General features: G+C 52.3%; 2 protein-coding genes across 2 annotated transcripts; both read left to right on the forward strand.

Moving 5' to 3' along the window:
- The first annotated feature begins 1,279 nt into the window (after positions 1-1,279).
- On the forward strand, positions 1,280-10,402 carry Krt82 (keratin 82). Its single transcript, XM_041645943.1, has 9 exons — positions 1,280-1,684; positions 3,376-3,584; positions 5,661-5,721; positions 6,381-6,476; positions 6,789-6,953; positions 8,518-8,643; positions 9,153-9,373; positions 9,565-9,596; positions 10,069-10,402. Exons 1-9 carry the CDS (start codon positions 1,280-1,282, stop codon positions 10,302-10,304), a joined length of 1,551 nt encoding a protein of 516 aa, XP_041501877.1. The 3' UTR covers positions 10,305-10,402.
- Positions 10,403-18,340: 7,938 nt separating this feature from the next.
- Positions 18,341-25,248, forward strand: Krt84 (keratin 84). Its single transcript, XM_041645937.1, has 9 exons — positions 18,341-18,874; positions 19,992-20,200; positions 20,761-20,821; positions 21,405-21,500; positions 22,319-22,483; positions 22,603-22,728; positions 23,167-23,387; positions 23,798-23,829; positions 24,914-25,248. The coding sequence occupies exons 1-9, from the start codon at positions 18,341-18,343 to the stop codon at positions 25,246-25,248; spliced, it is 1,779 nt and encodes a 592-aa protein (XP_041501871.1).
- The last annotated feature ends 653 nt before the right edge of the window (positions 25,249-25,901 follow it).

The raw sequence follows: 25,901 nt of genomic DNA on the forward strand, positions 1-25,901 counted from the left end.
GGACACAGGTAGCAGAGGAGAAGTGGGGGACATAGGAAAGGAGCTGCGTGGAAGGTTTGGGAGCTGGTCTTCACAGTGGCGTCATCTGAAGAATTGTGGGCCCTTAAATATCTGTTATGAGTTCAAGACCAAAATATTTCCCAAAGGCAATTAGGCTATCTATCTGCTGCTGCGCTGTGTGTAAAGGAAGCCAACCGCTCTGGAAGAGCAGCCGCAACTCACTGCTCTTCGTGTGCCTTTTTCCTGCTTCAATAAAACGCCTTTGAGCACCCTACGTCCTCAGTGTACTGCATCTTACACCAAGCGGCAACTGTGGGAACTGGTGATTCCCACACTACAACTATGCACCATCCTACCCTCTGCTCCTGAGCCCCAGGGGTTCCAGGAGCTGAGCCTGGTTACTGAGACCATCATCTGTTGGACACAGTGGGAGGCCTGTGGGTTTGGTGGCATCCACACGGCTCCAGTAAGACCTGTCCTCATGGCTCAGCCCGCTACCCATGCCCAGATCAGTTTGGTCTCTCGGTACCATCATCCCTCACACCACTTTCCTAGGCCTTCCAGCAGGAAAAGTCCCCACCCATGTCCGAACACCCCATCCCACTCTACCGCTTGCCTCCTGACTGTCACCTGACCTCTAGTTACACCCCTCACTCTCAGACCCAAAGCTAAGAGGGCAGCTCGAAGCAACCCAATTAGATATGAATTCCCAAGGCAGTTTTACATTTCAGTCTGCTGATCTACAGGAGGCAAGAACACACAGCATGCTGGGTCAGGGCTCTGAACCCAGGCTTCGTCCTCTGGAGCCAAGACCATGGGAAGGGTAGAGAGAATGGGGTCCCATCCCAGACAGAGTGCAGGATCTAGAGGACGGCACTGACAGTCTTCAGAGCATCTGGCCTGCCCCCACCTCAGGGAAGTCCCCTTCTCTCTCCTTTCCCAGAGGCTGAGCCACTGCATACGACATCCTTAAGTGCCTGGTTGGTCCCTTTCATCAACTCCATAAACAAGGAAGAAGGACAAATAGAATTTTTATGGGACTACCGCCCCCCAGCTTTGACCACTGGGGCTCCTTCTTGCTCGTTGCTACCCTAATTATGCAATGTGTACCTAATAGCTGCCAATATCCCAAGCTCATAAACCTGATTTAGTAGTGATTAGGGGTTTGAACCAGTCCAGTCTCACAGCCCCCACCAGATAAAAGGGGAAAAGCTGAGCCACCATTTGGCCAGTCCTGCCCCGTGCTCCTCTCCAGTGATCCGTCTCTGCCTCTCAAGCCATGTCATGCCGAAATTTCCAGCTGAGCTCCAGATGTGGCAGCCGAAGTTTCAGTTCATGCTCAGCCATCGTGCCCCGGATGGTCACTCACTATGAAGTGAGCAAGGGGCCCTGCCGGCCTGGGGGTGCTGGGGGCCTCCGAGCCCTGGGCTGCCTTGGATCTCGGAGCCTGTGCAATGTGGGCCTTGGGAGGCCACGTGTGGCCTCCAGATGTGGCATGCAGGGCTTTGGGTACCGAGCGGGAGCTGCCTGCGGACCTCCCATGTGCATCACCCCTGTCACCGTCAACGAGAGCCTGCTGGTCCCCCTGGAGCTGGAGATCGACCCCACGGTGCAGAGGGTGAAAAGGGATGAGAAGGAGCAGATCAAATGCCTCAATAACCGATTCGCATCCTTCATCAACAAGGTAGGGGCAGCAGGTTGGGGTGAGGCAAGCTGCTGCTGAGCGCATCCCGGAGACAGGCCGTTTGCCCATGGTCTTTAGGCATTCCAAGACTGCTTGTCATTGGAAATTCCTGCTTCTCAGTCCAGACTAGATTCACACTTGCAGCGTTCCTCCCACCTCTATCTCCCAAGTACGTGGGATTACCTGCGTACCTAACCACCTCCAATCCAAGCTGCCCCACCCCACCCCACCCCACCGCTGGGGTGGGGCAAAAGTGAGTGAAGCAAAGCTCAGGCCACGAGGCGACTGGTCCCCAAGTCCTGCACCTGACAGCCCCAAAACCAAAGTTCGGAAAAGCTACAAGGCACAGTGACATGCTAAGAAGAATGTTACCTTGAGGAGTGCTGAGCTGGCCTGCCTTCCCCTAGGCCACCTGGGTTTGTCCCCACACCCTAGGGAGTCAGGACCCACGCCAAGTGCTAGGCTATTGTTTCTGGAGACCTCAAGGATTAGGGCAAAGAAGCCTGAGTCAAAGTCAGAAGACCTAGGTCTACCCCACCCCCAAGAAAACATAGGCCAGGCATGGACCAAAGGGTGAAGTCAGTTGCTGCCAAGCCTGACACCCTGAGCTAGATTCCCAGCAGCAATGTGTTGGAAGGAGAGAACTGACTGCCACAAATTGGCCAATGACTTCCGCGTGTATGCCGTGACATGTATATGCTCTCGAGTATCTATATGCACGCATGCACACATGCGCGAGTGCACACACACACACACACACACACACACACACACACACGCACACACACAATGAATAAAAGCATCAAAGGAACTGGTCCACTAACCCTGTTTTACTCTTTTTTGTTTTGATTTGGTTTTGGAGACAGGGTTTCTCTGTACCTTTGGAGCCTGTTCTGGAACTCGCTCTGTTGATCAGGCCGGCCTCAAATGCACAGAGATCTGCTTGTCTCTACCTCCCAAGTGCTGAAATTAAAGGCATGTGCCACCACTGCCTGACCCCCTGTTTTTCTCTTAAAGCCTGTTAAGTTCTGGTTATAAACATGTCATGGAGGGAAGCCCCACCTGGGAGCCTCTGCAAGGTTAGCAGTCTCCTGCTGAGGTGACCACTGGTCCAGGGTAGAGCAGCAGCCCTTCTGCAGCTACCTAAAGAGGCCTGATATGGGAAACCCCATACCAGAACTGCAGACCACCCTCTGTGTGCCCAGGACTGCCCAGGGACCAGAGCAACTCACTCAGGGCTTCCAATCTTAATTCCAACCCACAAAGCTGGAAGAGGTGGCCCACAGCTGCCCGCATTACTGCAATTCAGGCTTCCTTCAGACGCAGCCACATAAAGTGAAGCCGCAGAGACAGAAAAAGTCAGCAGTGCTAGGTCACAACCCTTGACCTGTGCTGAGGGACCTTGGACTCAGGCATTCATGTGAGTGTGTTTATGGCAAGGAGAGGCTCACAGAGGAGGAGGCATGGTGCAGGTCAGCCAGAGAGCTGCATGTGGGCTGCGCAGGCCTGTGAGACAGCACTCTTTCCACACCATCATGGACCACCGAGGGGAAGGTGAGAGTCTGCCAAGGTCCCTAAGGTAAAGGAGACAGAAAGCTAGCTCCCTTAGGAGTCAGTCTCTGCAGAGTCCTGGTGATTACAAAGCATGGTCTCAGGTCTTTTCTTCATGGTGACACCCATTCTTGGGGCAGGTGCGCTTCCTGGAGCAGAAGAACAAGCTGCTGGAGACCAAGTGGAACTTTATGCAGCAGCAGAGGAGCTGCCAAAGCAACATGGAACCACTGTTTGAGGGCTACATCTGTGCCCTGAGACGACAGCTGGACTGTGTGTCCGGGGACCATGGGAGACTGGAGACTGAGCTCTGCAGCCTCCAGGATGCGCTGGAGGGTTACAAGAAAAAGTAAGTGGACCCTGCCTCCCCCTAGAAAGGGACTAGAGCAAGCTGCAGAAACAGCTCAGACTTCAGTTTCCCCATCTGCAAAACAGGGAACTCGGCAGCAGAACAATTAAGTAGCCCAGAGCATCCTAATTATTACCCACAGCGAAGCCCTGGTGTGTGTCTTTGCTCCATCTTATTTCCCTCCGCCCAGCTTGAAAAGGGGTCACCTGCCACTTATAGAACTTAAGTCTCTGCAGCTACATTTCTATCGACATTCTGTTCGCCAATCCCCTGCAGACTGAGAACTAGCCATCCCTGGGGCCCTTTCCTCCACGATTTTGTGGCTTCTCTTCCCTCCATTTGATGAGCCTCTTCTCGGGATTTCCCCGACTCCCATTCAGTTATCAAAGCTCATGTTTTCTCTCTCCTGACTTTTGACTTCCCTGTCCTCTCCTAGAGGACTGTGGGTTTCTGTTGGCTGCCCCATCCCATCCATTCTCCACATGACAGACTCTGAGCCTCCCTCTCGGTGTGTAGTATGTTGCTGATGTTACGGAATGGGCTGGCAGGCAAGGAAAACACCAGCTGGTAGGAGGACCAGAGAACCTGTCCCCTGGAAGGTTTTGGGTGGGTCTGGCCAGAGCCTCATGGGAATACATGGGGCTTGGGATAGGAGAAAGTGTTCCTCTGAGGAGAAATGGAACAAAAAATCTAGACAAGGGATGTGCCAATGGGGTGGAGCCATGACTGCTAAGTGTGAACCATGGGTCTTCTTGGTGACAGGAACTGTGCTGGGAAGTGATGTTCAACCCCTACCTCACAGCACTGGCAACCTTCACACTCAGCTTTGCATGGGTACCATGAAGACTATCGGAAGAGAGAAGGGATGGGGGAGGGGCGTAGGAAGCATCTGGAGGAGGTACCATTAGACCATGACCTTGACGAATAAGTTTTCTTCCAGTAGGCTCCTTCTTCTAAAAGAGACCTAAAGCCTGGTACCAGCACCCAGGAGACTGAGGCAGAAGGATCGTGAGTTCTAGGCCAGCCTGAGTTCAAGGGTCACAGAGTAACACTGTCTCAAAAAAAAAATCTTTTAATTAATTAAAATAGAAGCCATAGTGACTTTAAAAACTGAAGAGAAGGAAGAGCAGGTGGTTGTGGAAGTGGGCGGAACCCGGGAATAGAGAGGCAAAGCCTTCTTGAGAAGTACATGGCCAGGCAAGCTTAGGCTGGTTTGCAGCTCAAAATGAGATTTTTGGGTTTTAAATATGAGGTCCTTCTGGCACCCCAACCTCAATGGCAAACTTATACAACAGTTGTCCTAGCCAGTGCTTTGTCATGAGACAAAGTGTCACCAATTCACAAGGGCCCTTTGAGGCAGGCCTGGGTTACCCTGTTCTACTAGGGATACCCCCATGAATAATCAGGCCATCATCCACCCAGTTTGACTATGTCTAGTGAGACAGAGTAAGGATTCGAACTTGGGCAGTAGCTCCAGAGCTCCTTGTCAAAGCTGGGCAGAGCTCCGCTGGAACAAAGAGAGATGGGCGTCAGGAATACAGGGACATTTCCATGGACTGACGCTGTTCATCAGGCACTAGCCACTGAATCCCAGCTTCCTTTCCCTCTGCCTTGGGTACAGTGTGTGGGCCGAGGAGCCCCCAGGGAATGAGGGGTGCACCTAAGCTGTTTCTGTGCTCTGGTAAATAGGTAATTGCTACCTCTACCATTGGACTTCAGGTGGGGGCCAGACTTACCCTGCAGGCAAGGAAGAGGCACAGGGTCAGCTGGGAATCTCCCTGGAATAACAGCTACCTCGGAGCAGCTTGAGGGAGATGACGTGCCAGTGGCGTGACCTTTCTCCCATTCCAAAGGAAGTGGTTAGATAAGGGAACTTCCTCCACAACAAGAGAGTGAAGTAGCCTTGAGGACCCAGGGGGTCAGCCATCACAGATGCAGGCGGCAGTGGGAAAGGGAAGGCTGACAGCTAACTATGAGATGCTCCAGTGACAAGTGTCTGTTTCCAGAGAGACACAGGCTCAGTCAGAGCCCTCACCTCCTCAGAGGCCTTACCAAAGCAATGCCCCCCTCTTATAGGTACGAAGAGGAACTGTCGCTGCGCCCCTGTGCTGAGAATGAGTTTGTCACCTTGAAGAAGGTGAGGTGGTGCTTAGGGGAGCAAAGGTCCTGGAGACCAGCCCTAGACGGTGTCAACCATGTCCCAAGCCCTCCACCACAAATAAGTTCCTCTCCCTGGTCTCTCGTGTTGACACTGCTGACCGCGGGAAGGGAGAGAGCCTGACACCCCAATCGGCTCCACCTGCATAGAAACAGGGACTGACCTGGTCACCACACGTCCTCCCCCAGTTCACACGGGTCAGAGCTGGGGAACGTCAGGGCATCTGCCTGCACAAGCAACCGTCTGCCCACGTGGCTAATGCCAAGTAAGAAGACAAACAGTGATTCAAACCCAGGCAGAGAGCCAACTGCCCAGCTCCTCCGCTGGGAACTCATCCTCCAGACCCCTCTGCAGTGGAGCTCTGGGGAGCCCCTGGCCCTGCTCCTGCCACACCCACCCCCATGCTGCCCTGCTCTGCATAGCAACAGGGATTGATCTGGTTTCCACACATCCTCCCTGGGGGTCAGGCCCAGGCCTTTCCTCCTACTCTTGGTGCCATCTTCCTTTGCCTCTACCCGGGTTGGAGAAGAGCCTGGGCCCAAAGCTCCCCCTACCATCAGCTGGCCTAGGGGCCGCTTGGTGTTGGGCATGACTGGGCACACACTGACCCAGGTTATGGCTCTTTGACTATGTTACAGGATGTGGACACGGCCTTCCTGGTGAAGGCTGACCTGGAAACCAACTTGGAGGCTCTCGAACACGAGATTGAGTTTCTGAAAGCCCTGTTTGAGGAGGTACTGTCTGTCACTTGGTCTTCTGGGTGACCTATCAGGCCAGTTCCAGAGGGATCAGGTGGGCATGAGTGCCAAGGCAAGTTCTAAAGGGACATCTCACGAACTCAGGGACTGAGACTCCCCAAAGTCATATTATCTATATCGGTGGTTGTCAGTTTGCCCCTGGAGAAATTCTGGATTCCCACAGGGACAAAGAACAAAGAGCAGACAGGGAACTGTGGGCCAGGAAGAAAAGTTACAAGTCTCAGGAAGCCCAAGCAGGCTCCTGTCATGGCTGGACCCACAGTGCTCATTCCAGCCTGGCCTCCTCAGGAGATCAGCTTGCTACAGTCCCAGATCTCTGAGACCTCAGTCATCGTGAAGATGGACAACAGCCGAGACCTGGACGTGGACGGCATCATAGCTGAGATCAAGGCCCAGTACGATGACATCGCCAGTCGCAGCAAAGCAGAGGCAGAGGCCTGGTACCAATGCCGGGTGAGGCTGGGTGCAGAGGGGGCAGGGCTGGGGAGAGGCATCAGGGCAGAGGAGGAGGCCAAAGCGGGGAAGGGGAGAAGCAGAAGAGAGGGTCCCAGTGCTCTGTGCCCCAAGAATAGCTAAAGATTTAACAAGTCTGGGCCACTGCACAGCACCAAGGAACCCCATAGACACAAGCTCTGTTTCTGCCAGGTCAGGTGTTTGCAGAGCAGAGGGACCCCACAGACAGGCCAGCCCTGTCACTAGGGTGCCAAGTCCCCAGCTCTGTCTGTATGTAGACTCTAAGCAGCGTGCAATCAGTATAATTGGTGTTGATGGCAGACAAGGTCCTGAGCTTCACAGTGTAGGCGGAGGCTGCTGGCCTGGGTGTTACTGGTGGTACAGAAATGGTGATTAAGAGTGTCCCAGACTCAGTAATTAGGGGCTCCTGGGCAGCTGGATTTACAATCCTGTCATCTCGTCCTCAATGCTCGTCTGTAATACAGCCTGTCTCAGCAACTGCACAGAGCGCTTCTCATGGGCCGAGCACAGAGCTGCAGATACAGCAGGGACTGGGGTGGTCTTCAGGCCTGCCTGATACAATAGGGACTGGGGTGGTCTTCAGGCCTGCCTGATACAATAGGGACTGGGGTGGCCCTCAGGCCTGCCTGATAAAACAGGGACTGGGGTGGTGGCCCTCAGGCCTGCCTGATACAGCAACAGGGACTGGAGTGGTCCTCAGGCCTGCCTTCCTGTCATTTTCCTTCTTAGAGGCAGGGTCAAGGGCCAGCAATAAACAGAACAGAGGACCAGAGTGTCTGTCAGGTGGTGACACACAACATAGCCATGAGTGGGTAGGGAGGATGACACACGTGGGTGCTGTGGAATGTAGCTTTAAATAGGGTAGTGGGGGAGGAGGTGACACCAGGCTGTGACAGGACCAGTGACAGATAGCCCCATGGGAACACTCAGTAGTTTCCAAGGACAAACAGCTGTCGAGAGGGGCAGGAGATGGCATCTGGAAAAGCAGGAGCGTGGACACCTGACCTGTTCTCAGAGGACACGTGATGCCCAGAAGCAGAAAGCAGGGGAAGGCAGCTAACTTAAAAGAATTTGTTTCACTTTGAATTTGATTTCTGGTTTTTGTTGTTGTTGTTATTGGGGTTCATTTGCTTGCTTGTTTGTTTGTTGTTAGCCAAAGCAAGACACCACATTTTATTTTGACTGTTCAACTCTAGGCTGAACATACAATCCTTTCAATGTCCAGAGGGACATGAAAAATGGAAAGAGCCCTCAGGAAAGCTCAGGGTTTGGGGCAGAGAAAATGGAAATAGCTCTCAGGAAAGCTCAGGCTCTGGGGCAGAGGAAAAAAGAATGGATCTGGGAGCTTAGGGGATAGAGACTAGGGGCTACGTGACTTTGGAATAAGAAGTGGTCCCAACACTAGTGAGAGAACCAGAAAAGGAATGGAAAGCAAGATGGGTATGGGATACGTGTGGGCATGGAGTAGAAGCTGGGGACAGTGAGGAAGGGACCAAAAGACGCCACAGCGAGAGCCTGGGGTCTCACCTCTCTGTCCCGGCAGTATGAGGAGCTGAGACTGACAGCTGGGAACCACTGTGACAACCTACGCAACCGCAAGAACGAGATCCTAGAGATGAACAAGCTGATCCAGCGGCTGCAGCAGGACATTGAAACAGTCAAAGGCCAGGTGACCCAAACTCTGAGGCTGGGGGAAGCCTCTAGAGGCCCCCTCGCCTGCTGGGCCCTGCAGGGCGGGATAGACATTGCTGGTGGGTAGGGCTGAAGAGAGACAAGCCCAAGTCACCTTGTTTCACAGTAGGCGAGCCCTTCTCTACAACTGCCTACCCACAGCACGGGCAGACCACAGAGTTGGCTGGCCTGCTGTCAGCAGTAGCGTGGAAATAGATTTCAAACCCAGGCTCTAGCCCTGGGATCCTAACCTCCAACATGACTAAGGTGTTCATAAAATTAGACCTATTCGGTTCTCCTAGGCTAGTGAAAAACAGCCAGGCACTAAAATCTCTAGCCACAACCCTACCCCTACAAACCCCTAGCTGCAGAAAATCCCAAATCTCCCCAGAGGGAGAGCCTTTTTCCCAGGACGGGCCAGGTGTACAATCCTAGGGACTGCAGTTATAACCACGTGTTCCTCTGCCCATCTAAGGCCAGTGACACCTTCCTGTGCCCTCTCCCCAGCGCTGCAAACTTGAGGGAGCCATTGCCCAGGCAGAGCAGCAGGGAGAGGCGGCCCTCAGTGATGCCAAGTGCAAGCTAGCAGGGCTGGAGGAGGCCCTACAGAAGGCCAAGCAGGACATGGCCTGCCTGCTCAAGGAGTACCAGGAGGTGATGAACTCCAAGCTGGGCCTGGACATTGAGATTGCCACCTACAGGCGCCTGCTGGAGGGCGAGGAACACAGGTGAGCTGAGGGGAGGATGGGCATCAGGGTGGTTGTTATCCTGCCTCCCCAGGGTGGCTGCTGCTGTTGCCATTGCACAATCTAGGAAAACAAAGCAGAAACCACCATTGCACCTCCTCAACACAGTGGGGGACAAACAGAGCGAGCATTCTCTTTGAGGCAGTGCCTGACTTCTTTCCTTTGTTCTCTAGGCTGTGTGAAGGTGTTGGGCCTGTGAACATATGTAAGTAGCTGAGTCATACAACCTGGATTCTGGGTCTCGGTATTTGATTAAGTGAGGTAGAAGCCCATCACTTCCACCCTGCCCTCTGGAGCCTCTCACACCCCCATGGGAAGAGCTTGCCTGCCATGTATCCTGGGCAAGTGGAGGAAAACCCAGCAGGCCATCCCAGCCCAGGTCACCACCTCCACGAGAGGACACTTTGCTGGAGGGTTAGCTCAGAGTCAGCAAGAGAGGCACAAGGAGCGAGGAGAGTCTGAGAGGGGAATCAGGCTTTAGGCCTGGCTGCAACAGGCTCCAGGGAAAGAAGGGTGAATGGATGGGAGGCTTCAAGCACTGGATGTGATTGGGTCTGAAGGCAGGGAAGTCAGCTTTTGAAATGGCTGTTCTTGGAGGCGGTAGCAAAGCTGGGAGGGTCGTAGTTCTGACTGGATAGTCCAGGGTGGGCCCTGAGCACACCTTCCTGTCCCCACAGCGGTCAGCAGCTCCAAGGGTGCCGTTCTCTATGAACCATGTGTGCTGGGCACACCCATGCTGAGGACTGAGTACAGCACAGGGACTATGGGTGTCCTCAGGAACAATGGCAGCTGCAGCATGGTGGGCACCGGCGAACTCTACATCCCCTGTGAACCCCAAGGGATCATGGGCTGCGGAAGTGGGCGGAACTCCAGCACGAAGATGGGGGCAGGTAGCAACTCATGCGGTCGTTAGTGTTAGCACTGCCTCGGTCTGTAAACCCTGGACATCACACCTCCACAGGGCTGAAGACTAGAATCTCCCAAATCCTCCCCTCCCACACCAACTTCACATTGCCCTGGAATAGTCCTGGGAGCTGAGCCATGCTCACCTCCACTCTAATCATCAAAGCTACATTTCAGATATCTGGGTGCAGACCCCAAGCTGGACCCAGCACAGGTGGGGAGCAGTAAGAGGCTGCATCCCCCCTCCCCGTCACCTGAAGTTGCAATGGTCAAGAGAACGACAATAGTCTAACCACTTCTTCCCAGGTGAGATGGCTAGTTGGGCACATTACAGCTTATTCTGTAGAAGAAAGCTCCCGGCTACTTTCCTCACACAGGCAGCCCTACTGTGCCCACCCCTACCCAAGCCTTCCTATCTCTCTTCTCGCTGGCTCTCAAAGACCTAAGAAAATTTAACTTACAGCACCTACCTGAAGCATGCACTATTGTAAAAGAAAATCAAAAGGAGATTCCCCAAATCCTATTCTGAATTCCAAATCCAAGGTCCAGAATTAGAGTTCCTGGACCACTGGACGGTCTTCCCAGTTCTGAGGCTCAAGAATGAACTTTGGGTAGTATGTTAGACTTAGACTGAAAAATCTATGTAGCTCTCATTGGCAGTTGATGACGAGACGTGCACAGAACAAGGCTGACAGCGTGTGCATAGATGCTTCTCAGACAGTGAAGAGCTAGCCTTAGCTAAGGACCCCAGCCCTGTCCACCTCTGTACATAGCCACTGCTTCCTGCTCCCTCTCATTTAGTACCTCTAGCATTGAGCCTTGAGTCAAATAGGAATCTGGTTCACCCATACGGTGCCATGTAGCTGCCCCAGTCATTTGGTGACTTGCTCAGGGTCTGAGAGAGAGGAGGTGCCAAGCTGACCTACAAAGCCTGCCCACCTGGAGTTCAATCTTTGAGGACTCTCTGAGCTGACTGTTCCCAATAAACTGACTCTGTTCACACTCTAGGAATCAAAATGTCTCCTGCTTGGTACGGGTTATGATACGGCTGAGGGGACTCATGAGCAGCCTTCAAGAATTTCAGTTTAGGAACAGAAACGAATGTATTGCACTCATAGGAATACCCCATATACAAGATATGCAGGTGCCCTGCAGAATAAATAAGACACCATGCAATTCATACCTAAAACCTGTACATCACACACTTGCAAGACCCTCTCCATGTTACGAGCATACACACAATGCACATAGACCCCCCCATTTCATGGATCCACAACAGAATCTAGGGGAGACCCTCAGGGGCCCATCAGTCAAGCTTAGCATCTCCCAAGCCCTTGGTTCTTCTCCCTCTGCACCTTTCCACTATCTTGGCAGCTCCCACCTGGGGAAAGCTTTGGAAATGAGTGACAGCTGCACTGGAAGAGGATCAGGACTCTTCCTCACTTCTCCTCCTTTAGAGAGGCTCAGGACCTGGAAAGCAGACTGGATGACTGGATGCTCGCAGTTCCATGCTCCATGAGTCCCTAGTACTCTTCCCTGCTGGCCATGTTGATCCGAGTTCACCCCCTCCTCAGGAGCTTTCTGTTCCTGTGTCACTCTTGCCTCCTTCCCACAGCCACACCTGTCCTGTGCAGAGCTGTAAGCTAGAGGACCATGTTAGTCTCCAAGAACTCTGGGCCAAACTATAGAGCCCTAAATAAGGCTCAAGACGAGCTAGCCACTGTGCCGAAAGTCAGTCCACTCCTAGGTACATACCAAGAAAAATGAATGCCTATATCTACACAAAACACGCACACACAATTGTTGCAATGTTCAGAATAACCAAAATTTGGAAACAACTCAAACATCCATCAACAAATGAGCAAAATGCAGTGACCCAGCCAGCCAGTGTAATACGACTTTATCCTTGAAAAGGAATATGGTGCTAATGCATGCTACAACATGGGCAAATCTTGAAGCATGCAATGGAATAGAGAAATCCACGGAGATAAAAGGCAGAGGGCAGTTGCTAAGCGCAGCCGGCCAGAGAGGACGCTAGGAACCAGGGAAGTAGCTAAAAGGTTCTTTCTGGTGTGGTGAAAGTGTTCCGTATCAGTGAGGACAACTGCAAACGCCTGTGACTAGACAGAAACTCTGTCAAATCCCCTTAAACAAGCATGGCGCTGTGTGCGTGGTGCTGCATGTTGACCGCTGGTGCAATCGAGGGCAGTTTCATGAGCGCACAGACCTGGAGCACTGAATACAGCTGGGGTGGCTGAGCTAGGATGGTGGGGGGCACGGAACTGAAGGTCTGACTTTAGTCAACAGGACTCAAAGCTCTCCGGGGAGAGGAGCAGGTGGCAGGCAACCCCGAGCCTCAGAGCCCTGCAGGATTGTGAGGGGAGAGAACCCTGGTGGGAGACTCAGGAGGTGGGTCTGGGGCTCACCCTTCACATACTGAGACAGAACCTCCATCTGTGCCCCTGTCCCTGTGCCTGCCGTGCTCCCTGCTGGCTACTAAGCCAGGAATCTGGGAAAAGGGCTGGCCTGGGGTCAGACTCCAGTTCTAGGTCAATGGGGTTCCTAGGGGCTCCCCAGCAAGCACAATCCTCTGTGGACACCTGACTCAGACCTGCCTGCTGGAGAAGGAGCTCCCCAGCAAGCACAACCCGCTGTGTGCACCTGACTCAGACCTGGTCCCATCTCAGAGACTCAGCACATCTCCTGATTTCAGCAATCAGGCACTTCCTGTTGTCTTACAGTAACCCATTCTCCCTTCCACTGTGGGAGGTGACTCAGAGCAGGCATAAAGTGCCCCCTGGTGGTGACCTGGTAGTTCTCATTCCACACTATTGGGGACACCTCCCATCTGTGCAGCACCCCTGGGTGCTGGGAAACAAGAGGGATCGCCAGTCCTGCTGGGTGGCAGGAATCCTAGTTCCTCATTGAAGGTCCCAGTAAAGGCAGACCCGTGAGGAGGATGGGAGATACCCTTGTGTCTGTCTTCCTGAGCATCTCATAAGACTGTGTTCCTCTCCCTGTCCTGCTCCATGAGCTTGTTCCCAGAATACTCTGCTCCTAACCCAATGGCTCTTCCTCATGCCATCACCTCTGTGGCCCCAGGCTCTCTTGCTGCTGCCTCTCTTCAGCTAGGGTTACCGAGAATACAGAAGGAAGCCCAGGAGCTTGGGTTGAGACAATGGCTTCAGGAATGGCAATATGACCCTGGAGGCTGTGTCAGGAGGATGGCAGAGTCAGGGTTCACATGGAGTACAGGTCGTTCTAGGCCAGCCTGGGTACCGAAATGGAATGGGGAGTGGGAACAGAGCGCAGTGATAGAGTACTTGCCTAACATACGCAAGGCCCTGTGTTCAATCCCCAGTACAGAATGGGGGAGGGAGAGTGATAGAAGAGAAGGGCGGAGAGGGGAAGGAAAGAGAGGGGGAGAAAAATATGGGAGGGGAAGTAAAGTGAAAGGATGAGGAAGGGAAAGAAAGGGAGGGAAGAGAATGGGAAGAGGAGAAGAGAAGAGAGGAAAGGGGAAGAGAGGGGAAGGGAAGGGAGGGGAAGGGAAGGGAGGGGAGGGGAGAGGAGAGGAGAGGAGAGGAGAGGAGAGGAGAGGAGAGGAGAGGAGAGGAGAGGAGAGGCACAGACACTGAGCAGAGGAAGGGAAGCTGGGTCACCAGAACGGAGCGAGCAGGTGTCAGCGCACACACTGAAAATGTGGAAGCCATCTATCTGAGTGTCATACCTGAGAGGAGCAACATTTCCACTCTGGGGAGCTTACATTGAGTAGGCAAGAAATTTGAATCCAACCTGAAAAACATATCCCTCTGGTGGGTAGGGGTGTCACCCAATTAAAAGGGGTCACTTTTCCTCCTCTAGGGAAACTTTGGGTCCTCAGTCTGAGAGGGCATAGACAAGAAGGTGCTGGACAATGGGCTTCCACCTCCACCCCGCCCAGCCACTTTCGGGGGTTGGGGGAGGGGGCATGACTCTGGAGCTGGCTTTCCGGGCTGGAGCAGGTCTCAACATGAGAATCTCTCGGCAGAACCTGATGCTAGCACAAACTCATGCCCAGGCAAAGAGGAAGCACTTTGAAGAAGGTGGAGTTGAGCAAAGCCTCCTCAGCATCTGGGCTTTCCCCTCCTGCCATTCCCACACACACCCGCAGACCGAGGCTGGCCTACCCAGGGTTCCTGGACCTTGCCTGGATAGCTAGGAGGGGATTCCCCTCTCCTCCCATGCCACAGATAGTATCATGATGACCCAGCAATCAAAGCTTGGTCACACTGCTGAGCAGAGGCAGGTCTCTGGGATTACACCCAGGCTTCCTGACAAAAGAAACCGTCGCAGCAGCAAAACCTCCTGCCTGGAGAGAGCTGTCAGGGCGACTTCTCCTCCTGCCTCCACCCACCTCTCCCGAGAACACCACTCGGGACTGTGTTACGCATCATGTGGCGAAATGATGTCTCAGAACTCTAAAGTGCTGATGGTGACAGGGTTGTGCTTGACTGGCCCCAGTCACTCACTCCCACCTTTCCCGCTCAGGAACCCCAGGAATGCCTAATGGGGTGATGAGCATCTTGCCATGGGAATGTGGGGTACAGTACAGAAGCCGGGGTGGGGGCTCATCAGAAGTAGAGGGAGGATTGGGTCAGAGGGCCGACACCAAGAACAAGTATGAGGAAACTGGACTCGGACAGGCTAACCAGGCCCCTGAAAGTCACAGGCACACCACGTACCAGGGTAATATTTGACTGCTACACTATTTAGAATGGCTAGGGTGTGTTAGTGTTGAGGCCGGGGTTTCTAATCGGTAATGTCCTTGTTTCTAAGCTCTCTGTGTATAGCACTGCTGTTACCATAGCTACCTGTCCAGAGCACCCTGTGCACAGCCACACTGCTGCAAGTGGGGAGAGTGGGGAGAGTGGGGAGAGCCAGTCCACCAGACTCCACCAGCTGACTCAAGCCTTCCTTCCTCTGTCCTTCCTGCTACCTGTCCAGCTCCAGTGGGGTTCTCTTGTCTTCTTCCCATTCTCCTATGACTGCTAGTCTTCGAGACAAGCAGGTGGACACAAACTCCAAGAATGAAAGCTGGAGAAAGATCTGACTTCATCCTGTGAGCCCCCACATTTCTGTACCGCCACCGTCTCCAGGGCCGTATCTTCCCATGTTAATGCCGGGAGGCTCCTCTGCCTAAAAAAAACCACAGAGCCAAATGCCCAAATGCCCCTCTATCCTTTCTCTGTCTGCTTTGTCTTTCTACGTTTAACTCTTGAGATGCATTCATTGATTCAACAAAACCCAGCAGCATGTCTACCCATGCCCCCCCCCCAAGCATCCAGTGCGGGAAACACATGGTAGTGTTGCTTCCTAGAGCTAGCTCTCCTGACAGGGCATACAGCAGACAGATGATGGCAGCCAAGCTGATGCAGAGAGTACTTCAGGTGGTAAGGAGTTCTTAGGAAGGAGGAAGCGGGGGGGGGGGGGGGGCGAGGGGACTCCAACAGCAGATGAGAAAGTGGCCTATGGATAAAGACCTGGAAGAGTGCACGGAGCTCTTACAGGATGAACAGCCCCAGGGGAAAGGAGTGCACGAGAGCTCAAATGTGGTAGCTCACGCTTTTAGTCCCCGAACTCTGGAGGAGGCAGAGGCAGGCAGATCGCTGAGTTCAAGGCCAGCCTGGTCTACGAAGTGAGTTCCAGGATGGCCAGAGATACACAGAGAAACCCTGTCTTGAAAACGAACAAAGAGAAACAGGAAGGGATAAATGTCTGCAGCAGGGAAGCCCCTCCTGAGCGGTGGGAAAGCAGGGGGCTGGGCAAAAAGCAATGAGGCGGCGGGGGCAAAAGTGTTGGCAAGGGGACCTCAGAGTTTCTCCAGAGAGGCACTGGCTCTGAAGGCCCTCAGCAAAGCTATGGCATGTTAAGTAGGGTCTTTGAAGGACTCCTACACTATGGTGTTAAGAATGGTCTGAAGGAACAGGGTCAAAAGCCAGAGACATCCCAGGAATGTGAGTCAGGAGACCCACTGAGGAGCAAGCAATGGACCCCGGCTGGCACAGCCCCATGGGCTGTAGCACATGGGGTACAGGTCTGCTGACGGTAGGTGTGGATGAAGGATGAAACAGGATGTGGTTCCAAGCTTATCACATGGGCTCTGTAGACAGTGAGACTGGAGAATAAGAAATATGAAGTAGAAAGAACTGGGGGAAGCTTGGGATGCATTGCTTGAGGTGTCTGTTTGATATCTAAATGGAGCTATTGATTAATGTATATGCTTGTGGATCTGGGAGGATGGCCCAGTGGTTCTTCCAGAGGACTCACGCTCCATTCCTCGCTCCTATACTGAGCTCACAACCCACTCTAACTCCAGCTCCAAGCGATCCAACATCCTCTTCTGGCCTTCATGGGCACCTGAACTTTCGTGCACATACCTTACACACACACACACACACACACACACACACACACACACAGACAGACAGACAGGCACGGACACACACACAGGCACACACACACACAGGCATATACTAAAAATAAAATAAATCTTCAAGAGGACACAGCGTGTGGGGCAGTGTGAGATGCAGGCATGCATTGGTGCTCACTGACAGGCAGAGGATTTAAAGCCCTGAGTCTGTGTGATGTCACCAAGGGGTGATCACGGGCGAAGAGGAGAAACAGTCAGAGGCTGCCCCGGGGACGCTGGGTATGTAAAGCTTGGACACGTGACTGGCTAAGAAGACTCAAAAGGAGTTGGAGAATACAGTGTCTGGAATAGAGAGAAGGCCGTGTTTGGAAGATAAAGGGGAGTGAGGGAGACCATGGAGGCCGCAATAGAAGCTGCTGGTGAGCCTTACTAGAAGTATTTTCCTGTTCTTTATTTTTCTTCTCCTCCTTTAGACTAACAGCTGACAGAAAAAGACTGATATAACTTGGTGTATACACACACACACAAACACACACAGAAACACAAACACATATGTACACATATACATACATATATATACTATATATATACATATACGTATATGTAGATAGATAAATAGCTATCCCAATCATTCAAGCACATGTTTCCCCCAAGCATAAAGCAAGGCCAGGCACTGCAATGTAAAAAGTGAGCTGGAGCTTGCAGTCCTGAATATCTGTAATATTGCCAGCTGTGATCAACTCCACTGGCTTATCCAGGTCCTTTCTGCTTTGTTTCTGTAACCCAACCAAAAAATTATGAATGATTCAAGGAACCTGTGAGGATAGGTCTGTAACTCAGCTCTAGGATATGCCTGGAGCTTAAAGGTGGAGGCTCCAAGCTATGTGGATAACTCTAGATAACTCTACACATGCTGCCTGGGACAGAGCAGATACTGAAGAAGAAATGCCCTTTGAGAGTCTTAAATCAGGAATGTGTCCACACAGGCCTCAGCGAGGTCTGTTCTAAAACAGCCAGACCGTGAAGGGAGAACCCTGCCAGGGCCTTCTGAGCACTGCGTCTCTCCGCACAGGTGCAGGAGCTCTCTTCTCTCTGTAGGATCTCCTCCTTGAGCTGTACATACTGATACCATGTCTCCTGTGCACACCCCTCCTGCCTTGGAGAATTCGCACTGGATACCCACATTCCTCCAGAACCTCTGCCTGGAACTGTTGACATTCTGACTCTCTGGTGGTTAGCCACACTTGGGCGGGGGGCCTTTGTATTTACGAGCAAGGCAAATTAATATCCCCATAATGGCAATTGTGGTGGACTTATAGGGAAAATAAGACTATAATGTTTATGTGTTTATATGTTTTTAATATTTATAGGTTACCTTCTCCAGCCCGCATCCCGATGAGACTAGGTGTGCCTGAATTAGTTCACTGTGAAAGATGTTATAGACAAGAGTTTCTGCTAACTACCCAAGCTCATAAATGCTTTTAAATGGCTTTTTTTGTTTTTATGAGGCCAATCCTCATGTCCACACACACATAAAAGGGGTGAGAGGGATCCACTAGCCTCACAGAGACTCTCAGCTCCAGCTCACCCCACTGCATATCGCTCCTCAGCTGTCACCCACTAAGCCGCCCGCCATGTCTTGCCGCTCCTACCGAGTCAGCTCTGGTCATCGGGTGGGCCGTTTCAGTTCTTGCTCAGCAATGGCCCCTCCGAATCTGAACCGCTTCCGGACTAGCTCCGTCTCCTGCAGGAGCGGGTCTGGCTTCCGTGGTTTCGGTGGCTTTGGTAGTCAGAGTGCCATCCACTTTGGATCGTCCTCACCTCGGATCGCAGTTGGGTGCTCTCGTCCTATCCGCTGTGGAGTTGCCTTTGGAGTTGGCTTCGGTGATGGCAGTGGAGTTGGTCTGGGCTTCAGGGCCAGCAGTGGTGTTGGCCTGGGGTTTGGAGCTGGCAGTAGCCTTGGCTATGGTTTCGGAGGCCCTGGCTTTGGCTACAGAATTGGAGGAATTGGAGGCCCATCGGCCCCCGCTATCACAGCTGTGACTGTTAACCAGAGCCTGCTGACTCCCCTCAATCTGGAGATCGACCCCAACGCCCAGAGGGTGAAGAGAGATGAGAAGGAACAGATCAAAACCCTCAACAACAAGTTTGCCTCCTTCATTGACAAGGTACCTTGCTGGATGACCCCTGGGATAGGCACTGAGAGTTAAGGGTGCCAGGGTGCTCTTCCCTTTCAAAAGAGCTGGCCCTGGTCTGAGCCATTGCTTTGTACCTAAGGCATCTGCCAAAGTTATTGAGGGATTGGTGGCTTTAGATTGTTCTTCACTGAGAATAGACAAACCAGAGGAACTGCTGCATGATGAGACAGACTAAGACACTGGCCACAGATTCTGGAGAAAAGGAAGATGGTCCAGCCAAACCAACGGGGATATGGGCAAACCAAGCCCTATTTCTTGGTTACTTGGAAATGTCTCCTACAAAGGTGGAGGCTTCAGTCAGGTGTTCGATTGGCTCCTGTGTGAAATATTTCATCCTTTAAGATCACAGTGTTCTGAAGGGAGTTTTTATAGTTCCTAAGGCATATGGTCTCATCCATTTAGCCTCGGGAGAGTGGAGAATGGACTGGCGTGATCTTCATGTAAAAGACAAAGAATTCACGCACCCAACGTAGGCTACCACAATCTGGTTGAGATTGAGGAAAATACAGATGGCCATCAATAGCTGATATACAGAAATAATGATGTGAATTTTACAAAAGCAGAGACCCAGTTGACCGTGTGTGCATGGAGACGAGGCTTGGTCTCTAGAGGCAGGAAAGAACCTCTGTGAGCTCATTTTGCCTTGGAGCCAAAGAGCTCAGCGATAGAATATTGGAGATGCTGGTCAAGGTGTACGGTCCCAGGTAGCCAATTTCTCTAGCACAATGACCCCCAATGTAGTCGCTGCTCCGTGTACTCTGCTGGGGTTGGCCGATATCTGGTCTCAGATACAGGCAAGCCCAGCCGAAGCTCATTTTTCGAGCTTCCTCGTGACTGCCGGACACTTTGCTTTGGTGTGGAGGGGAGAAGTGGTGCTGAAATGTCTTTGTAGCAAAGCGTAGCTGTGTGTGAGGAGAGGGTCATAGACCTGTCCTCCTGGCTTCTGATGAGTTAGAGGCACAAGGAACGCCAGCAGAAGGAGGAACACTGATAATACACGACAGTCTTCACTGGCCATCTGGAGAACTGGCCTACACAGGTGCACTATCAAGCCCTTTAATGTGTTGCCTTTGCTTCTTGGATGTAGGTGAGGTTCCTGGAGCAACAGAATAAACTCCTAGAGACAAAATGGAGCTTCCTCCAAGACCAGAAATGTGCCCGCAGCAACCTGGAACCTCTCTTCGATAACTATATCACCAGCCTGAGGAGGCAGCTGGATGTACTAGTCAGTGACCAGGCTCGGCTGCAGGCTGAGAGGAACCACATACAGGACATCCTTGAGGGTTTCAAGAAGAAGTGAGTATACCTGGGCTGCCCACACCTGGGCACTGTATTTCCAGAAGCAGAAGCCCAGTGCAGATGAGATAGGATTGTTATTGCCTAGAAAACCAAGCTTCAGGATGCAAGGAGGACAATGGTGTGAGAAATGAGACAAGGAGGTCCTCTGTGCGGAAGAAACAGATTTGGAACGGCGTGGGGTGGGGGACGTTCTTAGCACTGCCTGTAGGAGTGACTAAATCGACTCTGGAAAGAAGGTCTTTCGCTTTTAAAGAAGCCCCCACACTCAGCACTGTGTCAGGTCCTACCTTCTCTGTGTTCAGCTGCAATGCCTGAGTTGTTTCTCACAGAGAAGTGTAGGAAGGTCCAGATTTTCAGACCCTAAATCCAAGTTAAGAAAGTAAAGGAATTGGAGGACCACTAGCTTAGAGAAAGTTCTAAAGAGAGGACTAACAGATACTACACTGTGAGTAGCAATGGAGAACCATGTTCCTCAATAAACCAGGATCATGTTGAGGGATTAGTGAGGGCTTAGGGGTAATGAGAGTGAGGGCTTACCCTCTCCTCCATGCTCCCAGGTATGAAGAGGAGGTGGGATGCCGAGCCAACGCTGAGAACGAGTTTGTAGCTCTGAAGAAGGTAAGGCCCAGCAAAGAGTCCAAGGGAAGTTCTGTGTGGAGTCATGTATTCTCCAGAATCCCAGCCCCAGCCCCAGCAACTTCTCATACAGCCCTACAGTGACTGAAACTGCTCATCTAACAACAGAACCCCAAAGATCAAATCCAGTTCCCTTCAAAGTTTTGATTGGACCACAGATTATTTGAGTTTGGGTGCTGTGAGTTTGAAAAAGATGGACTCTTAAGTTTCTTGAATTACCAAGGCTTTCTTGGTAATTAAAAAAATCTGTTTATTTGGTGTGCACAGGAAGGGCACGTGTACTCCATGGTGCATGTGTGGACAGCTTGGGAGGGTTGATTCTCTCCTTCTACCATGTGGGACCCAAGGATTGAACTCAGGTCTTCAGGCTCCACGGCAAGCTCTCACTCACCTCCTGAGTCATCTCTATGGCCCCTTTCTTTGCTTTTAAGTGGGTTTCCACATGGCTATAGGGGAAGAGGGACCATCACAGTAGGAACGGATGGCTCCTCCTGCCGAGCTCTGGACCTCTAGGTGGGAAGGGTGAATAACAGAGGCAGTGATCTCATCCTTCCTTTTTACGCAGGATGTAGACACAGCTTTCCTGAATAAATCGAATCTGGAAGCCAATGCGGATGCCCTGGCCCAGGAACTTGAATTCCTGAAGGCTTTGTACCTGGAGGTGAGAGTCGTCTTCTCTAGGCACTCCAGCATGAGACTGCTCAGGCTGCACGCCCTGGAGGCTGAGTCAGGCCTTTGGGGTTCTGGGTGCTGGTTTTCTACATCTGGTTCCACTCCTAAGCAGACCTGTGTGCTGTCACCTTGTCTGGGGGATGAGGAGGTCAGGGACTTCACAAGGCATCTCCACGGCCATGTTAGACCTGACAATGGCCGCCTGTCACCTGTCATCTAGATCTTCATAGGCCAAGCTAAAGGATGGGTTTTGGAAAGTCTGGCAAAATGAGTTGCCAGAAGGAGAGACATGAATCTGATTTGACTAGCCAAACCAATGCCATTTGTCTCCACGCGGCCTGTGTAGGCTGAAGAGGAATCAGCCAGAGCTGCAGGGGAAGGTCTCAGCAGGGTGGAGACTCTGGTTCTCTGAAGATTCTGGATCTAAGAATCTAGGTTCCACTGTGTTTTAAAATGTTGCTCCCTCTCAATGGACCCTGACCAGTCCAGCCACCATGTGGGTAGATAACGTGAATTTAAGCAGCCGTCACTGGTCACCTGAGGTACCCCTGGTTTTGATAGTCACCTAAGCCAGAGCAAGTACCCAGAGGTATGCTCTAAGCATATGACAAGGGTTCTAAAATCAGACTCAATTGCTTCTCAAGCATGCCTTTTTTTCTGAGTCTCAGGCTGGATGGGGGCAGGCCTTGCAATGTCAGAAAGCAAGAAGCAAAGCTCCCTGTTTCTGATTCACAGGGGACACTGTGACAGAGTCCCAGCTGCTAATGGATCACTGAGTCCCTCTGCCTTGCTGCTTCTCCAATACAGGAAATCCAGCTGCTGCAGTCACACATCTCAGAGACATCTGTCATTGTGAAGATGGACAACAGTCGGGACCTGAACCTGGATGGGATCATAGCTGAAGTCAAGGCCCAGTATGAGGAGGTGGCAAGGCGCAGCCGCGCTGATGTTGAGGCCTGGTACCAGACTAAGGTACCAGACCAAGGCAACAGGAGACTGGGGGAGGGGGACAGGTGCCCTGGGGTGATGACTTTAGTCTAAGGTCTTCAACCCAGACTTCATGTGGTCTAAACACTGCATTCTGCTCCTAGTATGAGGAGATGCGGGTGACAGCTGGCCAACACTGTGACAATCTACGAAACACACGGGATGAGATCAATGAGCTGACCAGGCTGATCCAGAGGCTGAAAGCAGAGATTGAACATTCCAAGGCTCAGGTGAGAAAGGAAAGGAGAGAAAGCTACAGAGAGAGAAAAGTCGGGGTCCTTGGCTTTGAGAAGCCTCAAGTCTGGTAGGTAAAGGACCCATCAAGACCTACTAGACACAAAACCAGAGGGCTGTCCAGAAAAACTTCCAAGAAAAGAGAAACATGGACCAGAAGGAAGGCCTGAGTAGGGGAGGTAGAAAGAACAGAAGACTGGAATCCTCAGGTCTGTCTCAAGGCAGCAGAAACCCAGTGGGGATGGAGAGCGGAGAAAAGCAATACTCCACCCCTTTCTGACCACAGTCACCATCCCTGGAAAAGCAGCCACCTAGAGCTTCAACCCAGGCCTGGCTGTAGGTTTCACCCCTATCAGTAAGGACAGCATTGCCAAGCCCACTGGGAGCACCCTGCGTCCCTAGCAAAGCCCACATGCAGACTCCCTTCCCTGCAGTGTACCAAGCTGGAGGCCGCCGTGGCCGAGGCAGAGCAGCAGGGCGAAGCGGCCCTCAATGACGCCAAGTGCAAGCTGGCAGATCTGGAGGCCGCCCTGCAGCAGGCCAAGCAGGACATGGCGCGGCAGCTGCGGGAATACCAGGAGCTCATGAACGCCAAGTTGGGCCTGGACATCGAGATCGCCACCTACAGGCAGCTGCTGGAGGGCGAGGAGATCCGGTGAGAGCAGGAAGGAGTGAAGTCATCTGTACAGAAAGGTTATCAAAATAAAGGGAGGGAGCCAGGTGAAGAAACCTGGAATGAGCAGTCTCTAGATTGAACAATACATTTTCCCAAAAATGTTAGCCGATTGCTTCTGACACAGGATCCGAAGGGGCCGTGCTTACAAATGCGTTTACAAGCGAGCTGCACCAGGCCATAGGCATTTTATCTGGCTGATTAATTGGTTAAAATATAATAATAAGTCGCTGAATAGTTTAGTTCAATAATTTAGAGGCAATCTCTAGAAACATGGTATGTCCCAAAATTGCGCTAAGAGTTGCTGGTGAGACTCACCTGTCCCTGTCTACCCAAACAAGAAGCCCTCTGCCAGAAAACATGTGATTTCATTCATTTCTTTCTCTCTCCAGGATCTGTGAAGGTGTTGGACCAGTAAACATATGTAAGTATCTAGCCTTTTCTCAGACCATTTCTTAAGGGAGCTCCTGAGATAGCTTGTCTGACCAAGACAGTCAGGGGCGCAGACCATGGGATCCCTGTCCTCCGCAGAGGCTCTAGAACAAAGAATAAAAGTGGTTTATGGGCCTTCAAAGTGGGAGAAGGTTCCTGGAAAGAGACTTGTGGCTTTCAGAGGCTGTGTTTGCAGCCATCACAGAGACCTAAACGGAATGGGAAGGCTGTGTCAAAGAAGAAACTCACATTTGGATTGCAGGGATGGGGCAATGATAAATGGAAGTGGTCCCCCTCCCCCAGCCCCCTGCTGCTTCTAAACAGAGCACAGGTTGGTCCCACAGCAAGCGTGCTATGCGCTGGCACTGCAGAGCAGAGAGAGCCCCCGCGCTGTGGAACTCCAGTCTTCTTGAGAAGGGTAGTACTAGCCAGTGCCACGCTAATCTTGGAAGGACACCCATGGGGGTGGGGCAGGCAGAGTACACCAGATTTACTCTCAGAGAAGAGCCCTGATTGGTTGGGAGGCAAAGGGGCAGCAATGCTCTTCTGCAGGAGGTCAAACCCAGAGGTCACAGGGACGGCAAGGACTCTGGTGCAAAAGCAGAGAAGAGAATGTCAAGCTTACACTCAGGGCTGCTTTAAGCAAGGCTTAGCTGGATTCCAGTCCTGAGGTATGGGGCTGTGTCCAGTGGAGCCCAGAGGGGCTGCAGAGCAGTCATCAGTCGGGCAGAGATGGCTGGCTAGGACAAGGTGCGCTGGCAGCATTTCTTGTCTGTTCGATACATGGAAACAAGCAAGAGTTGCAATATAACCAAAGAGAAGCCACCCTGTGGTTCTACGAAGGCCACTAATCCCTGGGTGACACATCTCACTTGGCCTCTCAAATCCACCTGACATGGGACACAGACAAATAGTAGTTTGTAGACATTAATGGCAGTCTATTTGTGGGCAGAGGCAAATGCCCAGGGTTCGAGAAGCATCCTCCCCCTTCCATCTGCATGTAGACTTAGTCTCTGAGCCACTAGACAAGCGGCTGCTGAGTCCTGTATTGCATTGCTTCCCTTCCTTCTCCACAGCTGTGAGCAGCTCTCGAGGAGGTGTGCTGTGTGGCCCCGAGTCCTTGGTCTCTGGATCCAGCTTCTCCCGCAACAGTGGGATCACCTTCTCCAGCAGCAGTAGCATCCGTACCACTGGAGGGGTTCTGACTTCCTCAAGCCTGAGAGCTGGTGGGGACCTGCTGAGCTCTGGGATCAGAGGAGGCTCAGTGCTGGTGGGCGATGCCTGTGCCCCCAGCATCCCCTGCCCACTACCCACTGAAGGTGGCTTCAGCAGCTGTAGTGGTGGCCATGGCAACCGCAGCTCTAGTGTCCGCTTCTCATCCACCACTAGCTCTCGCAGGACCAGGTACTAAGATGACCACAGCCTGGAGAAGAACCAGCCGAGCCGTCCTTGCTTCTGTCCCCTGAGGTGCATAGACTCTGGTCCTGAGGAATCCCCAGCCGCTCTTCCTGCCAGTACACAGCCCTACCCATGTCCTCTTGATGGACTTTTTTATTGTGTAGACACACATCCACAGCCCCAGTGGCACTAGCTTCTCCCTAACTCCCAGTGTCTTTTCTTCGGATCACCTTCAGGCTTCAGTCACAGTAAATGTATTTTCAGCACTATTCCAGGAAGCGGTACATGCAGGAGAAAGGGAACATCCAGAGAAGCATGAGCACAAAGCCCTGGGGCCTACAGGAGTCCTTAGCCACTTCTTGTTCCCTCATTTCCCCTTCCCTGGCCCCAAAGGACACAGTCCTTGGAGACCACAGGGATCCCTAAGTCTCCACGGTGGTTCTCCTCCCAGTGGCTCATCTGCGCCGGCCGTCTCACGGCTGCCGGTTTATCTGTGATACGTGAGTCTGCCGAGTAGGTGGAATGCATAAGGAGAGGGGGCTTCTCAGCTCTGGGTGTTTTGTCCTGTGGTGATATGAGGCCCAATTCTGCCCTGCAAACCCCAGAAGGGGTGGCTGAGGGTGGCTGGGTGCCTGTTTGTACTACTCTCTGTGTTCTTGGGATTTC

This window comes from Microtus oregoni, unplaced genomic scaffold (genome assembly GCF_018167655.1).
Source record: "Microtus oregoni isolate MIOR12 unplaced genomic scaffold, Mior012 000118F_ref0000498, whole genome shotgun sequence".
Classification (NCBI taxonomy): domain Eukaryota; kingdom Metazoa; phylum Chordata; class Mammalia; order Rodentia; family Cricetidae; genus Microtus; species Microtus oregoni.

Bases quoted from the DNA above. Each gene is read 5' to 3' on its own strand.
- Krt82 (XM_041645943.1), top strand. From the start codon at position 1,280: ATGTCATGCCGAAATTTCCAGCTGAGCTCCAGATGTGGCAGCCGAAGT. The intron at 8,644-9,152 runs GTGACCCAAACT...CCCTCTCCCCAG, and splicing joins TTGAAACAGTCAAAGGCCAG to CGCTGCAAACTTGAGGGAGC. The intron at 9,597-10,068 runs GTAAGTAGCTGA...CTGTCCCCACAG, and splicing joins TGTTGGGCCTGTGAACATAT to CGGTCAGCAGCTCCAAGGGT.
- Krt84 (XM_041645937.1), top strand. From the start codon at position 18,341: ATGTCTTGCCGCTCCTACCGAGTCAGCTCTGGTCATCGGGTGGGCCGT. The intron at 22,729-23,166 runs GTGAGAAAGGAA...CCTTCCCTGCAG, and splicing joins TTGAACATTCCAAGGCTCAG to TGTACCAAGCTGGAGGCCGC. The intron at 23,388-23,797 runs GTGAGAGCAGGA...TTCTCTCTCCAG, and splicing joins CTGGAGGGCGAGGAGATCCG to GATCTGTGAAGGTGTTGGAC.